General features: G+C 46.4%; 2 protein-coding genes across 2 annotated transcripts in view; both read left to right on the top strand.

Annotated features, from left to right (window-relative positions):
* Nucleotides 1–13,327: 13,327 nt before the first annotated feature.
* On the top strand, nt 13,328–16,407 carry SODALDRAFT_326885 (hypothetical protein). Its single transcript, XM_028610289.1, has one exon. The coding sequence runs from the start codon at nt 13,821–13,823 to the stop codon at nt 16,002–16,004; it is 2,184 nt and encodes a 727-aa protein (XP_028470536.1). The 5' UTR covers nt 13,328–13,820; the 3' UTR covers nt 16,005–16,407.
* Nucleotides 16,408–16,905: 498 nt separating this feature from the next.
* The window catches only part of SODALDRAFT_374998 (TLD-domain-containing protein), a 1,730-nt gene continuing 744 nt past the window's right edge, over nt 16,906–17,891 (top strand). Inside the window, exon 1 of the mRNA XM_028614719.1 lies at nt 16,906–17,853. Within this exon, the coding sequence (XP_028470535.1) occupies nt 17,266–17,853 (588 nt within the window). The 5' untranslated portion in view covers nt 16,906–17,265. The remainder of the gene's footprint in view (nt 17,854–17,891) is intronic.

The raw sequence follows: 17,891 nt of genomic DNA, 5'->3' as shown, positions 1-17,891 counted from the left end.
GGAATCGGGGCTAAGTATAGATACCCTACACCCCCTAAGTATGACGGAACTCGAGGGCAGTTTTAGAGCTTTGTTACCTAGCTTAGAGGTTATCTCCTATTCTACTAGGACAGTATCCGTACGGAAGAAACTAAGGTACTCTGTGCCGCGGTACTCCTTACGGGAGACGCGCACGAATAGTTCGAATCTATCTATAGGGATTACCTGGAGAATATAGGAATAGAGATCCTAAGGAAGCCTAGGACCACGGCGATCTTCGAGAACTTCGACGTGTTCGTCGAAAGACTTAACGCTATCTTCGGCTAGCCCGACGAGGAATAAGTCGCGGCCGAACGACTAAGCCAGCTACGTTAGACTAAGTCAGCTATAGACTATACTACGAGATTCTAATAAATCTCGTCAAAGCTTAGCTACCCGGATAAGCCCCTTATAGATCGGTACTACTAAGGACTTAAGGAAGAAGTAAAGGACGAACTATACCGATTAGACCGACCTAAGACGTTTAGCGAATACACCGTAATAGTAATTCGTATTAATAACCGGAACTATAAACGACGCCGCTAGAAGAAGTATTAAACGAGCGTTCCGTTCTACACGGCTAATTCGGGAAAGAGATAACTATACCCACGCTAGTTCGGAAACACCTTATATAGGTATTATAGTAGACCTATAAAGCTCGATAATATTAACCGATAGAACGATAAACAGGGTAAAAAGGATATAACGAGAGTTAAGTGCTATAACTATAATAAGCCAGGTCACTACGCACGCGACTACTATAAGCCTAAAAAAGAATGACCGTAACGATAAGTAAATACGATCGGGAAAGAAAGACCCTAGAAGGAAATTAACGCTATTAGACACCTAGAGATTTATAGGGACGAAATACCACACGTTAACCTCTATTAGGTAACCTGCTACGATAACTATTATCTAGCACACTAATCAGGGAAAGACGGAGCTAGGTACTACCCTAAAAGACCCTAGAGGACACTCGCTATAGTATCTAGTAACGAGTACGATAACGACTATGGCCTTAAGATCCCTGACTGGGACGAGGACGAACCAGCTTTATAAACTATTACCGAAATCCTCTAGAAGTATGGGTGGACGGAAGAAGAAGCTGAGAGATAAAAGCAGATCTTAGAGATCATAGAGGAGCGAAAAGAGGAGGTCGCCAAAGAATAAGATTAGGAAACAGAATCCGAGGGTAACGACACGGACTTTTAGTACTAACACCTAGAAACAAACAACCTAGCCGAGGAGGAAGCTATTCAACTACGGATCCTTAACTAGCTCACGGAGGAACCCCTTAGATAAACCCACTAAGTTCGATTCGCTAAAATTAACCTCGATAACGCCTACCGTGGGACGTCTACGGCTACCAGCGAGGGATAGTAAGGAAAAATCCAATAAATAAGACAAGACCAAGATACTTAGAAGTCACGCTTTTAGACCCTTGATAAGCGCCTACGACGGGTAGAGTAACTCTTGACCTAGTATGGATTCGTGGATAAGGAAGTATCCCACGAATATCGGGCTAAACGGGCAAAAAACTAGGAGCATACTATTATAAGGAGTATACGAGAGGCACTTAATAGATATACTCTATAACGCGTAGCAGTACAGGGCACTGCTATATTAGGATACGACTCGGCGAACACGAGACTAGCGCACTATTAGATATAGGCGTAGCAGGAAACTTTATCTTACTAGTAGCCGTGAGAAAGTTCTCTATACTATAGGTCAGGAAACACCTAGGAGAGGAGTACGAGGTTACTCTATATACGGGGAAGAACCAGTCCCACGAAGAAGTCATTATTAACCAGGAGACTATACACCTTTAGGTTAAAATCCAGAATAAGACTAGAATAATAAAGTTCGATATATACGATATAGGTTATAAGGATATTATCCTTGGCGAACTATAGTTTAATAAATAGAATCCCGATATAGACTAGAAGCTTGGCTAGCTCCGGTGGAGATTAGAGAGTAAGCAGAAGACCACGAAGGAAACCTTACCCGATCCCGATATCCGTCAAAAACAGCAGAAAGACTTACCGACGAAGGAGCCTTAAGGAGACTTAGATAGCCGCCAGGAGTCAGGGACCCGGGCGAAGGAAGTATAAAAGACTTCGAGATAGCAGCGACGACACGATAACCGACGCGTAATAAATATCATCAAAGGAATCTACTAGATCGTCTAAGCAGAGAAAGGACTCACGGAAGGCGACCACGACAGACTCGCTAAGGTATTACCAGAGTACCGTAAATACAAAAAACTATTTACCGAAAACCTAGAGACCGGATTACTAAAACATCGACACTACGATCACGAGATACCCCTTAAGGAAGGGACACACCCGAAATTCTTCCTAATTTACGGGCTGAACCAGAAGGAGTCAGATACCTTAGAAGAATACCTCGAAGAGATACTAGTAAAAGGCTATATCCGAGCATTATAATCACTAGCAGGATACCCGATCCTGTTTATACTAAAGAAGAATAGCAAACTACGACTATATATCGACTATCGATAACTTAACGATATAACTATTAAGAACCGCTATCCGCTACCTCTTATCTTAGAAATACGAGATTAGCTGGTTAGAGTATAATGGTTTACGGCACTTGACTTAAAAGGAGCCTATAACTTAATCAGGGTTAAGGAAGGAGAAGAGTGGAAGATAGCGTTTCGGACGAAGCGAGGCTATTTCGAGTACCTTATCATGCCTTTTAGGTTAACGAATACGCCGGTATTATTCTAAACACTTATTAACGACGTCCTAAGGAAATATCTGGACTACTTTATTATAGTGTACCTGGATAATATCCTAATCTTCTCCAAGACACTCGAAGAACACCGATAACACGTTCACACGATCCTATAACTCCTATAAGACGCCGACCTATTAGTCGAACCAGAAAAAGTTTAATTCTACACGTAAGAAGTTAATTTTTTAGGCTATACGATACGACCTAACGAGATCTGTATAGATAAGGCGAAAGTCTAATACGTCTCTAAGTAGCTATAACCCTAGAACGTTCGCGATATTTAGTCCTTTCTCGGACTCGTAAACTACTATCGACGATTTATTAAGGACTATAGCAAGATTACTATCCCCTTAACTAAAGCAATAAAAAAGGGACTTAACTTCGAATAGAATGAAAGAATAGAGGAAGTATTCTAAGCTCTTAAAGGAAGGGTTACTAGCGAACCTATCTTAGTAATACTAGACCCCGATAAAGAATACGAACTCGAAACAGATATATCCGACTAGGCTCTGGGAGCATAACTCGGACAGCGCGACGTAGAAGGAAGACTATATCCTGTAGCCTTTATATCCAAGAAACTAAGCGGACCAGAACTCAACTATTAGATCCACGATAAAGAGCTAATAGCTATTATCGAAGCCTTTAAGGAATAGAGACCGTATCTGTTAGGAATAAGACACCCGGTATAAGTCTACACGGACTATAAGAACCTCGCGTAATTCACCACTACTAAGGTTCTTAATAAACGACAGATCCGATAGGCGGAATTCCTAGCCGAATTTAACTTCCATATTCAGTACGTGAAAGGGAGCGAAAATAGTCGCGCAGACGTACTCAGCCGACTAGGAACACCTGACGAATCACCCAAACCGTAAGCCATACTCCAATAGGAAGGAGGAGCTCTTACCCTGAAGAATAGAGAGGTAAACAGTATTAATCGGACGACTAAGGTTATGTTTAAAGAAGCACACGCCTCACCGATGCATGGACACCAAGGAGTTTATAAAATATACCACCGATTACGATAATAATACGGGTACACAGGAACCAAAGAACGAGTCAGGGACTTCGTTCGTAACTACGATATTTGCTAGAAAGCAAAGAGCAGCCGATATAAACCTTACGGACTACTAAAGCCACTACTAGTAGCAGACGGACTATGGAAATCGATTATAATAGACTTTATAACAGGATTTCCGGTATCCAAAGATCCAGTAACGGGGACCGCCTATAATAGTATATTCGTAATCGTCGACCGATTCACGAAATACACTCTTTATATTCTATATATTAAAAATACTATAGCGGAAGAACTAGTAAGTATCTTTATCGACCGCCTAATCAGGGATCACGGCGCACTAAACGAAATTATCACGGACAGAGATAAGCTCTTTACTAGTAACTTCTGGAAAGCAGTTATGAGTTAACTAGGAACGAAACATAAGTACTTAACAGCGTTTTACCCTATAACGGAAGGATAAACCGAAATCATGAATTAAGTCCTAGAATAGTACCTACGATACTACGTAGGGTACGAATAAGACAATTAGGTGCAATACCTGCCACTTACACAGTTCGTATATAATAGCTCGTTAAACGAGTTAATAAAGAAAACACTGTTCGAGGCAAATTACGGATACACCCTAATAGTATTTAGGAAACCTTTAGAAGGACCAGACGCACTAAGAGCGATAAAAATAGTTAAAAGTATGAAAAAATTATATAAAGAACTACGAACCGACCTGGAGATAGTCAGAACACGGATAAGCAGGTACGCGAATTAATTAAGGATTAAGGGACTAACCCTTTTAAGGGGGGACCGTGTCTACCTTATCCGCAAAAACATCAAAACATAACGACTAAGCGACAAATTAGATTTCAAAAAATTAGGACCATTCAAAATCCTAGAGAAAAAGTCAGATACGAACTACATTCTATCGCTACCTCCTATAATAAGGATACATAATAACTTTTATATCTCACTACTCGAACTAGCACCTATAAATACGAAGCTTACGTAAGACACGATCGTGGTAGATACTAGCGACGTGTACGAAGCAGAACGAATCCTCGATCATCGAGAGACGCTAGACAGCACCGAATATTTCATAAAGTGGAAAAACTACGACCACGGCGATAACACATAGGAGCCCAAAGATAACCTGATTAATTGCGAGCAACTCCTAAAGCAATACCGACAAAACACCATCAGGACCCAGACCCGGACGCCACGGTCTGCACAAAATTAACATCCGAAAAATCACCCATATCCTGCGCCATGATCTGATTCCAGTCAATCACGTCCACAGCACCAGCCGCTTGCGCAACCACCACAGCCTCGGCTTCCTTTCGTTCCACCTCCTCCAGCTCCTCCATATTTGCGAGGTCCCTACGAACCATCTCGACCCCCTTCTTACGGAGCTGTCTCCGTATACGACGAAGACGGGAGAGCTTCGCTAGAGCTTCAGCAGCCTTTTGTTGCTGCTCGATTAATAACTCCTCGGCACGCTCCTCCTCCTCTTCGAGCCGTTTGAGCTCCGCGTTGACTCGGCGCGCTAAGGAAGTGATAGTCAGAAAGAGGGCGGTCGGAACAAAGGAAGGGGACTAGTCACCAGAAGATATCGGGATTCGGGGGGAATCGCAAGAACGAGCTGCACGATAGCAACACGAGCAACGATCAAGATCGTTAAGAATTATGTAGCTAAGGCTGCGGTCGAAGTAACGGGTGCAGGGGACAGCCTCGAAGCCCTGGTCGTTAATTAACGCAGATTTTATTTAGCGATCAAGAGTGGAACGGGACGGGGAATTAGCGAGTTAGACGGAACGCTTCTGCACACGGTCGGATATGATGGTCAGCCATGAAGAAAGAAGAGAAAACAGGAAGCAATAAACTTGGGAAAGGCGACCTACTTATGCGACCGCTGGGACAGCGCTTAGAAGAGGGGAGGTAATGTTACGGCCAACGGGCCCAATATACACTAACACGAAGGATGCACTGGCATAAAACGTACTGGGACGATCGGCGTACCAGAACGTGACCAGAAGATGACTCAGGAAAAGGAATCACGTGCTCTGGCACGTGATCGTACACTGGTATATCGACACTGAGCGTACGGTGTGTATCGGTTGGATGCTCACCACCATAAAGTGATTACTGGAGGAGTGATTACTGGGACTTAGTGACCACGCGAGGGACGCTCACCCGGGGTAAGTGAGTACTACTAATATATATACCAGAGTATTCTAGGTCTTGCTTCTACTAGAGAATAAGACATCGATCAATCTAAGTCTTCACCTGGACCATTAGTCTACGCTTGACTCTACCTTGTGAAGAAGACGCCCAAGTCTTTACGACGCAACTACGACCAGACACTACGAACGACAGTTACTGCTCTTTAGTTGACATCCTCTTCTTATTTTGAACTAAAACCTCGACGCCAGTCCCCTATCGTCCGCTATACTATAGAGGACCGGAAGCCGTCGTAATAGCCCTATAGGATACTACTCGTCTAATAAATAAGGATACCGACGATAAGGATATAAGTTTATACCTATCCTTCGCTTAGTGGCCTTTATACTAATTCTTCTATATAGAATCGTCGCTAGTTCTAGGATACTTACGGCCGTTTTTAGGTCGCCCTTAGTCTAGCTAAGTTAGGTAAAAACGTCGCCGCTCCTTTACTATCCCCCGCTCCTACCGTCGCTATCGCCCCCGTCGCCGCCCCCGCCGCCTAACCCTTTACTACCGAGTTCTAAGCAGGTATAGTATAAGCCCTTAACGATATCGCCACCTCTATACGTAGTATAGATAAAACGCTTAAGGAAATATCGTAAAAGTTAGAGGATAAGAATAATAACATTACTATAATATCGTAAGAGGTTCGTAATCTCTTTTACTCCGTGCGCCGCGTATATAAGCACTATATAGCTATAACCCCCTTAGCCGCTAGGGATAATCCGGGGGCTACTCCTAAGGCTACGCTCGCCTCGGCTCCTCCTTAGGAGGAGTTATAGGTAGGTGCCGCCGAGGACGATATAGTCTTATAAAAGGAGGAGCTAGAAAAGGGCAAAGTTATTAAGTAATAGGTTCTTTAGGTTGTTTTTATTATTTTTCTTTTACTTATAAATTAAATAAGGCGGGGGTACGTCCTTAATATAACTTCGCTCTCGGTTTTTATCCTCTTCTCCGCCGTGTCGGCCTTTTTTTATATCTGTATCTCCTTTATATACTATTATAAAGGCCTATTATTCGACTATACCGGGCCGTGTTTCTTCTTAAATTCGGTAAGCGCTTATATCTCCCGTAGGCTTTTAAGTAGTTCCTATATTAGTTCTACGTAACCCTCTTATCGCACTAATACTTCCCGGACCTTACCGCGACCTCGCTTTCGGGTATAGGCGTAAAGGACTTTTTCTACTACCTATTCCTCCTCCTTATCTAGCCCTTTACGGATAGGTGGTGGCTAGGGGTCTATTATCGCTTACTCTAATAAGGGGTTACGGTCGGCTCGCCGTAAAAGATCCACGTAGGAACGGTTATAGATCTATAAGGGGACGTCTAGTTTTACGATATAGGGGTTAATAACCTTTATAACCTTATACTTATAGTAGAGCTAGGTAAGTTTCTTCGACGGCCGTAGCGAGGAGTAGTTACCGATATCTAGCTATATAAGGTTATGCTTTTTAAACCTTTTAGCCGGGTAGCGCTAATAGTTTACTAATTCCTCTTAGCGTAGTTATATAACGGCTATCGCGGCTTATATAAACTAGGTAGCTTCCTTAAGGCGACTTAATAAGTCCTGCGCGGAAGCCTCGCGCTTATTAGTCGGTATAGTCTTATTAACTTAAAGAGGATTCGCGTGGTACCCGTGCTATAGGAAGAATAGGCTTATTTAGATCGTTAAGTTTACCCGGTTATTTAAGGCTAGTCACGCTACCGGTAGTAGTATATCCTAATCGTCTTAGGCGTAATAGGTATATACCCGTAAATAGGCTTAAACTTCCTAATTAATACGTTTAGGACCTCCGTCTATCTACGGGTAGTATACGGTGCTTAGTCGTTATTTAATACCTACGAGTTTATAAAAGTATCGCTAAAAGCGGCTAGTCTAGTTTAAGCCTCTATCGCTAATAATAGACTTCGGTATTCCGTAGAACCTATAATAGTATAGTAAAAACCGTTTAGCGTAGGCTTTAGTATCTATAGTATCTATCGCTTCGAGCGTTACCGATTTCGAGAGTCAGTCGGTAATCACCTATAGATATCTATACTTACCCTTACGGGTAGGTAGTAGGTCCGTTATAAAGTCTATCGCGATATCGTAGAAGATTCGCTCTAGTATAGGGAGTAGGCGTAGTAATCCTCTCTTCGTACCCCTTTATACGTGGCTGGCTTAGTATATATCGTAGTTCCATATAAACCTTCTAATATCTTGATTTATACCGGGCTAAAAGAACTAGCGGGCGACTAAGGTAATAGTATTATCACTGCCTAAGTATCCGCCTACTATTAAGTTATGGATCGCTTATACTAGACGGCCTTATCGCGGATAGCTAGCCCTATCTTCTTTATCCCCTAGCACCTATAGGCGGTCACGAAATATTAGCCGTCCTTAGTCGATTCTATACTCGGCTATCTATCTTTTAAGCTCTAGCTTAGGGGGAAAACTCAGTTCTCCCGCTACTACTACGGTAAGGGCACCTTAATAACACTTATCGGTGGCCCTGGCTTTATTCTATAATCGCTATAGGTTAGGGTCTACTTCTAAGACCGTGGCTAGCTCCGGTAATATTACCTTTACTAGGTATACCCGGGGGGAGATAGCTATATCGGGGATTATCTAGATAGACCTCCCCTACTCTCGGATATCGGAAGAATCCTTAGGTATATCCTGCTCCCGATATAAGAGCGCGTTAGCTATAATATTATCGGCTCCTCGCTTATACTCTAATATAAAGTTATACTAGGCGAGCTTAGCTACTTAACGACGTTAGCGCTCGGTTAGGGCCCTTTTAGTTATAAAGTATTCGAGTACTTTATAATCGGAGTAAATCTAGAACCGGCCGCTGCCTATAAGCTCGGCTTTCTAAGCCTATAGGCAGTTTATAATCGCTAGTATCTCCTTATCGTGAATCGGGTAGTTATACTCGGCGGAGTTAAGGCGGCGTGAGTAGTATACGATAACGCACCTATATCCTTATTTATCTTCCTATAAGAATACGCTACCTAGCGCGAACCCTAAGTAATCCGTTTCTAGCCAGGTCTTCCTTCTAGGTTACTATTATTATAGATAAGGCTTTTCCTAGAACCTCTGCTTTAGCTCCTTAAAGGCTGCGTCTTATAGGGGGCCCTAGTAAAATAGGGCGTTCTTTTTCGTTAAGGCCGTGAGTAGCACTATAACGGCTACGAAGTCGCGGATAAATATCCTATAGAAGTTACCGAACCCTAGGAAACTTCGCACGCTAATCGCGGAGACCGGCGCTTCCTATTCTACGATAGCCTTAAGTTTCTCGGGGTTATAAGATACCCCTTTTTCCGCTATAACGATAAACCCTAGGTATTTAACTATCTTAACGCTAAACTCGTACTTGTTCGGGTTGAGGTTTAGTCTAGCGTCTACGAGGGCACTAAGTACTCGCTATACCTTCTCCTTATAATCCTTATAAGATCCGTCTAAGTATATTAGGATATTATCTATATACGCGGAGATAAAATCGTTAAGGAACTCCCGTAACGATAAGTTAATATATCGCTAGAATATCGTAGGCGCGCCGATTAACCTAAAAGGGTATACTAGCTACTCGAATAGTCTAAATTAAGTACGGAATTCGGTCTTATACTTATACCTAGGAGCTATCCGTATTTTATGAAAGGCGGCGACGACGTTTAATTTAGTAAACCACTTCGCCTTAGCTAGGTTATATAGGATCTTTATAATTAGAAGGAGTAGGTAGTAATCTCGCTAAGTAATCGTATTTAGGGCGCGGTAATCGTAGTAAAATCGGAGGCCGCCTCCTAGCTTCTTCACGAATAGTATAGGCGCAGTGGCCGCTAAGCTACTCGCACGAATAAATCCCTTATCTATTAGGTCCGTTATCGTCTTCCGTAATACGAGGAGCTTTTCACGTGATATATTATAGAGCGGGCCCTATAGTAAGGCTTATTTGTTACTACTATTATCCTTTTATAAATAGACCTTATAGTCGGTGCTAGGTCGGTATAGGGGCAGGCGTATAGAGTATAAGGGCGTAAATAAGTCGCCGAACTCTTATATAATACCCTTAAGGACGTATTCTCGCGGGTCTACTAGTTCCTTTATACTTAGGGCCTTTTCGATATCTTTTAACGATATAGCCCATAAGCCCTCTTCCTATCTTTTTCTTCTCCGGTGCTATAGTTATCTATATAGCCCTACGAATATAGACCCTATTATTAGTGCTATAGTACGGATCTCTTATACTGCCTTCGGCTCCTCTTCGCCTTAGAGTCGGATATCGATATCGGCTACTCCGTAGCGGAGCCTTTATTCCTTAGCGTGGAGGACTATATCGTTACGTTTTATTTATAGGAGTCTAAGGAAAAGATCCTAATCTAGACCTAGCACTATATACACGAAAACGCGCTCGGTATACCCTTATATATCTAGCGTAAAGACTATAATACTAGCGCTACTAGCTAGTTTAGTCTTATCCGAGAAGCCTTTTAGTAGTCGTTTCTTCTTATTAACTAACGGTAAGCGTATTCTTCGAGTAAACTTCTTATTTATAGCGGTATAGTAGTTATAACCTATATCTATATAAGCGTTTATTAATCTATTACTATTAATTCTTACTTAGATTAATACTAACTTACTTCGTAGTAGCGGTTTAAACTCCTCCTACTCGTGTTACTCTCGCGCCGTTAACTCCGGTGCCCGATTTCGCACTAGAGCTACTCTTTTTCCGAGTCTTTAGTATCTTCGGGAACGTCTTCGGATTCCTCCTCTTAAGAGGATATTCGGGCCACCGTATCCTTTTTACTTTTATAGTGCTATTAGACGTGGCCCTTCTTCTAGTAGTTCTAATACGTGATATTCGCGTAGCGGTTAGGTTTTTATTAGGTCCCCTTAGACTCGCCGACCTTATTAACTCTACCTATAGCGATATCACCGTTAGTATCCTTAACTAGTTTACAGGCGACGGGAATTAGTCGGTACAACTTACTAATACCCTCCTATCTCTACGCGATTATCTATACTTTATCGACCTACTTAGAGTAAGTATCGGGGAGATCGGCTACTATTAGGCTATTATATAGCCTATCGTTTAGGGTGCTATTAAGGAACGATATCTTAATATAGTCTACCTAGTTATAGCCTCCTACTTACGCTAGGTTCCTTTTAAAGGTCGGTAGGAAGCGCGTGAATAGCTAGTCGGGTTTTTACTTTATCGCTTTAAGGGCGTTAGTAGCACGGCCTTATTCGTTACGGTCCTTATACGTGCGGTTAAGGTAGGCTATAAATTCCTCCGGGTTAAATTCACCGTTTATGCCTCTATTACCGAAAAAGGTGCTAACCACCTATTAAGGCTAGGTATCTAAGCACGCGTTAATTAAGTACTACGCCTCCTTATTACTACGGAATAGCGGCCTATCGAGTTTAAGTTTTAGTCGTATAGCCTAAGACTAGGCGGTGTATTCCGTGCGTTTTCTACTAAATTTTACGGGAACGGCGACCTACTATACCCGGTATAAGAGTATAGGTGCCGGCGGCAGTAGCGGAATAGGTATAATAGTCTCTGCCTCTAATAGCCTAGATAAGGGCGAGGGCGTGATAACTAGGGTAGGCGTCGGGTATATAGTAGGTATAAGGTACGGGTTAAGTTAAAACCTTTCGAAGGCTCCTTATAGGCTAGCGATTATATTATAAATACGGGCGATATATATCCTTACCGCTTCCTATACGCGTTATAACACGCGTTTATCGATCTCGTTATATAAGGTCCCTACGACTTACCCTTAGCCCCTTCGTAGACTCGGGGCGAAGTGGCCGGGACCTCCTTTTATATAAGCGTTAAAGCTTATAATCTTATAAGTTCGAATATATAACGGCTTATTAAAAGTTATTCACGTATTAAGGCCGAAAATATAGATTATTCGAACTAAGGAGGGAAAGGAGGAAGGGAAAAGCCTGCGCGGTGTGTAGGCGGCTAAGTATATATAGAATCGCATGGACCTCGCTGGCTAGGGGGTCCGTGCTTCTTAGTCCCGGCTACTACCGGGGACTATTCTGCGGGCTATAGCCCGTAATAAAAAGGTAGGGTTAAGTAAAGAACTAGATAGGATTATAATAGGATTAGAATATAAGGGGGACTAAAGAATTAGATTAATCGCTAGCCTCCCCCTTTAAAGGAGAGGCTCCCTCGCTCCTTAAGACTACGCTCTACTTATAGAGGACTACTTATTTTTACTCCTCGAGGGCTACCTTATTTACTTTAAGGGATTATTCTATTTACTATATAATGACTTACTTTGTTTATGCCTCGAGGGGTCTCAGACTGGGCATACCTGGACCCCTGTGGGTTCACACTAGGGGCCTATTATGACCACTGCTACAGGCACCTAATAGACACGAGGGCCTACAGAGTATAAGATTCGCTAGATACGTTTAAGGAGGTTACTTACTAAGCTATATCGCGGTGTATAGATATACACTCCGTAAATAGATAGTTATAAGTAATATATAAAAATACGAAATAAGAAAGAAGCAAGCATAATAATACTATCTGTGCTAATTGCAGTCGCTAGTTGAGCGAATAGTTGGGAGAAATTCCAGGCCAGCTAAAAAAATACTTTACCTGCTCGGTACGTGTGTGTCACATCCTAACGGAGGAATTCTGTAACGATATATTGAGGGTCACGGTCCCGCGTGCGGCTGGACCCGGGAGCCACAAGCGGGACTCGTGCCTTGTTAGTGGTAAGCGTAGCGGGGCCCTTCCCTAGTCACTGTTGCGGGGTGCTTCAGATGTGTTGCAGAAGCATGGTGACTGGTCTGGATTAGGCTTAGGGTGCGTAAGGAAATAGTTCCCCTGCAGGGCTGCAGGAACGAGAAGGAACAAAAGGAACAACGACAGTGAAGCCTACCCCAGAACCACCTCCACTCTCCACTGCACAAGAGCCATATGGGGGTCGTGGCCATTGGAGTGGGTTCTGCATGCCGACCATTGGCAAGCGAGGCTCTTTTGAGTTAAGCCAATGCGGACAGACGTTTGATCGAATGCCGTCAAACCAACCCATGCGCCCCCCATGGCCCATGACATGCCCATTTTTGCATAATTTACCGTGGACATGGGCATGAAGTGAGGAGTCCGTGCCTTGCAAGAGAAGGGAAGCGGATAGATGGGGAGAGTGTGCGAGGGAAAGTATGGGGGCCTCTCCTCTTATGGCGTTCTTTGCGGGAGCGAAGGAAACAACTCCAGCCCGCAATTATTCGTCCTCACATGCCTTGCTTCTTCCCGAGTCCGTGCCTGATGAGCCAAGTATTTCGTGCCACCACTATTTTGTCGATGTACTCCTAGGTACGGAGTACGTGCATGCATGCCCTCCCAAGCCTCATACCGAGTTGGGTCGGTCCGTCTATCTGTCTCTCTCCATCTCCTTCCCCATCTCTTCAAGCTTCCTTCTCTCACCCCGCCGTCGAGTCGGCCAAACATTCTCACCTCCAGCAACTTCCGTTTTTCATTTCGTGTTTTTCATTGCTTTTCTTTTCTTTCACGAGCGGGAAGAAACTTGGGGAGCTTGTCTTCCCTGGAGTTCGCGTCGTAAATCCCCTTCCTACGGGATCACGACGTCTCGCTTCGCTGTCGGCTGGATCCTTCGCTGGCTTTTCAGTTTCTCTTTTCATACCACGTCCTTTCGATGGCAATCACCGCCCTTTGAAACTTCGCCTCCTTTTGTCCCCTTGGACGCTTCTCTTTCCTAGCATATTTCCCTCTGTCCTTTCCAGGAGAAGGGCGTCACTTCTTTTCAGATCTGGCTGCGACTGGACTCGCACCACTAGATCGCGACAATGTCTGGCCCGATCCTCCCCGATGGGTTTTTCTTCACCACGATAAATGGGAGACGATGCACGGCTGTGCCGAAAGCAGGAGCCATCACAACCGCCCAACTCGCGCCTGACGCGCCCGCGCCCGCGCCGACCCAACCCCCATCTCCGCCGCCACCTGACCCTCCTCGAGCTCAGTTGCCCGATCAACAGGATCCCCCTCCTCAAGAGCGACCTCCCGAGCGGGGCGTTCCATTTCGAGAACCCCCTCAGGCAGAACAGCCTCAAGATCAACCTCCACAGGCGCCCCTTGAACCGCCTCCGCCTCCGCCTCCGCCTCTGCCGCCAATAGAGGAAGTGCCTGCATCTCCAACAACGACCCCCCCATCTTCCACCAGAACGCCAGCGCCTGAACCGCCCCCGGATAATGCAACTATTCCATTCCGGACGATCATCCCCCTCCCCCAAGCCTCCCAAATCCAAGGCCCGTTGGTGCCTCCACTCCAGGAACCCTCGGCACAGCTCCCTCCCGAGAGAGAGACGGGAACGGGGGCGGTTGCTAGTAGCATTAATGGAGCGGACCCTACTTCGACCCTGATCCGGCCATCGGTAGTATCTGGCTCACAGCTGCCTGCTGGAGAGACCAGTCAGACTGACAGAAACGCGGTCCCCACCCAGATCAATCCGGGCGGCCCCCCTTCGACTACGGATGGCAGAGGGCTTTTGATTACGACTGCATCCTCTGCCCCGAGTAGTCAGCCCGGAGAGGGCGCCGCCGGGACCAGCAACAGCGGCGCAGAGATCCCCGGGATACCCCAAGGCATTCAAGAAAAGAGCGCCGACAGCAGCAGCAGCAGCAGCAGCAGCAATGGTAATACTTCGGGCTTGTCGCCAGCCGCCATCGCAGGTAGCGTCGTTGGAAGCGTCGCCTTTTTGACTCTGCTCGTTGTGTTCTTGTGGTTTCTCCGAAAGCACCGTTCCCGTAGTCGTAGGGTGGGTGCCAGTGCAGACTCGGGTCACGGAGAGGGGCGAAGACGACAAGAACGCCCGTACGTTTTCGATCAGGAATCTGTGGGACCGACTCCCAAGTCGGCTCGATTCAAGGCTGCGTTGGGATACAACTATCAGCGTTTCCGTGGTCAGCTTGGTGGATTTCTTGGGGAAGATGGCTATCGCGCAGGGGCCACGATGTTGAGCAGGGAGCGCTCGGGATCGCCTGTCATGTCGCAACATAGCCGCCATAACTCGGCTGTTTCAAGTGGTGGCGACGCCCAACGCGATATCCTGACGACTAAAGACCGGTTGAAAGATTGGTGGGACCGGTTGACGGCGGACGCCTTGTTCAACTGGCGGCTCCGTAACGACACAACCTTGGATCCCGACCCTTTTGCTTCTGTCCGCGAAAAGCAGAGCGAGACCACGGAACAAAGACGCACATCGAATGACTTCGTCTCTTTACTTGGTATGAGCGAAAAGGGACTCGGGTCTGAGGAGCAACGGCAGGGTGCGAATCGAAGAACGGGGAGCAGCGTCTCCGCAGATCATTTCCTGGGAGGCCTAGGGTTTAATGTCAACAGTGGAAACGCAAACGCAAACCCCTTTGCCGACACGAACGCACTCCCCGCAGAACCGGCCAGAGCGGCAGATGTGAACGTGAACCCGTTTGCGGATAGTAACGAGGTGCCGGCCGCCTCGACATCAGCGATGCCGGGGCCGTACCGTGTCGCGAACGCACGTCGGTCACGAGCATCAACTATTGCTGGTCCCGGAACGCGCCCGCCGAGTACGCTGCCACCCGTCTCCCCACAGTACGATTCACTATACCGAGAATCCGGCGGATCCATGGAAACATTCGACACACGGCGTAACCGGTGGCGATCTGACCCTTTCGATCTTGAGCGTCCCGAGCTACTGGGCCCGCCTTTTGCGAGGGAGCAGCGGGAAAGTGGCGAACCAAAGCGCCCTTGGCCCACGCACGCGAGGCATCAGAGTTCTGTATCCAAGTACAGCAGCGGTATCGGCTCGAACTGCTGGATTGAGCCAGGTCCGGACGTTGGCTCTGCCCGGCCGCTAGTGGGCAGCTTGAGCGGGCCTGGCAGCCCACCACCGGCCCCTCACTGGCGGCCGGCCATGCGATCTGACGTGCCGGAAAAGGGGGAAGCCAGACGCAGCATAAACGGCGATGGGAGCGTTGGCAAGGCCATGTGAAGAGTGTAGGGGCATTGATGTTACGTTGAGAATTGGAGTGTTGATGATACCAATATGGGAAGCTTGAGTTGAGAGAGAGAGAGAGAGAGGCAAGAACAGACGCCGGGCGCTAGCTAGGCCAATCGGCTCAGTAAAGACGTCGAGAAGACGTTGCGCTGGGGAGTTGGAAAAGAACGCTGTGAGAACGGAGGGTGGCAGAAGGGCGGGGATGAATGTGTTCTGGTTGGTTTGAACTGGCAGCCACTCCAATGAAGGGGAAGTTGGTACGCAAGGATGGAAGGAAGGAGTTGGCCATAGTGTTGAGGCACTTGTTACTTGTTCTCCAGCGAACAAATACAATCAGTCGCTACACCGATTTTCGCTCAGTCACTCGTACCTATACTTTCGATATTTGGGAGTGGGGCCGGCCGATACGGCAGGAACGACCGACAATGAATGACGACGGTGCCCTTCCAGCAGTTAAATGCCCCACCTTCAATACAAGCCTTACCGTTAAGGTACCTAAGGTACTTCGTAAGGTCCCGTTGCTATTCCATCAGCTCATGGTTACCTTGTATTTAACTTATTAGCTGGCATTCTTCTCCTACACCCCCGTCCTTCCCTTCCACACCGACCTCATTTTGCACATTGCTCTCCTGTGAAGCGTTGGCTGAAGATCTACCTAAAGCATCTTTGCTTCGAATCTTCAGGGGTTGCGTTTTTTTTTCTACGCATCAAAAAGTACAGTCCGGCAAAAGAATCGCGTGTCCTCTGCATAACATCAACTATCCGTACTCCGTACTTCGAGTCCCCTCTTTTGTCCGGTTCATTGAAACACGACACTTTAAAAAGGACCCGTCGAAACTCAACTCCTAATGTCATATTGGCGCCGGGTCGTTTACTAACGGGCTTTCAGCTTCTCCCGCGCCCAATTCGGTTTATCAGAATTTTGGAGAAGCCGATCAATCTCACCGCTCCATCGACTTTTCTTGAATACATGCATAGAGCCTGGCATTCTTGACGATATTTACCACTCTACCAATATATTGCCCTCAATCACCACTTGCGCCGACATCCTCTCGGTTCTCAGCTATATTACTCTCACACGAATCTAGCCGCCCTTCAAAATCGGGGCCTAAATTTCGTCATCACTTGACGGTTATTCATATCTTTTCCGTCGAGTATCAGCTACGTCCGTGGACACAACCCCCCCGGATCGCAATCGACTCAGTGTCAGTAATAAGAATTATACCGACATCAAAGATCCTTGGCGAAAGCAATCATGGCCTTCCATCAAAGCTTCTCTTCGGAAAACCGCACTTCCTCCGCTCCTTCCTCCGGCACCCAGACGCCCGTCCACACCTCTCATAGCCCATCCATGTCCTCCTCGATGATTTCGTCCATGTGGACCGGCCTCGTACGACACTTCACCATCGACGGTTCTGGTGACATGTCCCCCAGTCGCCAACCACCTCCAAGTCGCAGCCGCGGTGGTTCCGGTGGTCCTCCGCACCTAGCCCACAGTTCCACTGAGCCGACGCACCAGAAGGCCAAAGACGGCATAAATGATGTCTTCGTCCCAAGTCACCTTCGTCGCACCGCCAGCCCTTTCCGCCCGCCTCCACTCGACCCCATTCTCCTTCATGGCTACAAGGAGAGCACTTCACCTAGTGCTCGTCTACTCACAACCAACGTGGCAGAAGAGATTCGCATCATGCTACCTGAGCGCCTGCGCATCGTCGAGGACTGGAAGCTCATATACAGCCTCGAGCAAGACGGCGCGAGCTTGAACACGCTGTATCAGAAAGCAGCCATGGTCCATGGCCAACGGGTGGGATTCGTGCTCGTTGTAAGAGACGAAGCTGGCGGGGTAAGTAGTCAATTGGCGTCCACAAAGCTATTTGTCCC

This window comes from Sodiomyces alkalinus (genome assembly GCF_003711515.1).
Source record: "Sodiomyces alkalinus F11 unplaced genomic scaffold SODALscaffold_1, whole genome shotgun sequence".
Taxonomy (NCBI): Eukaryota; Fungi; Ascomycota; class Sordariomycetes; order Glomerellales; family Plectosphaerellaceae; genus Sodiomyces; species Sodiomyces alkalinus.
The sequence above is the reverse complement of the archived record's forward strand: the minus strand, read 5'-3'. Positions and strand labels throughout refer to the sequence as shown.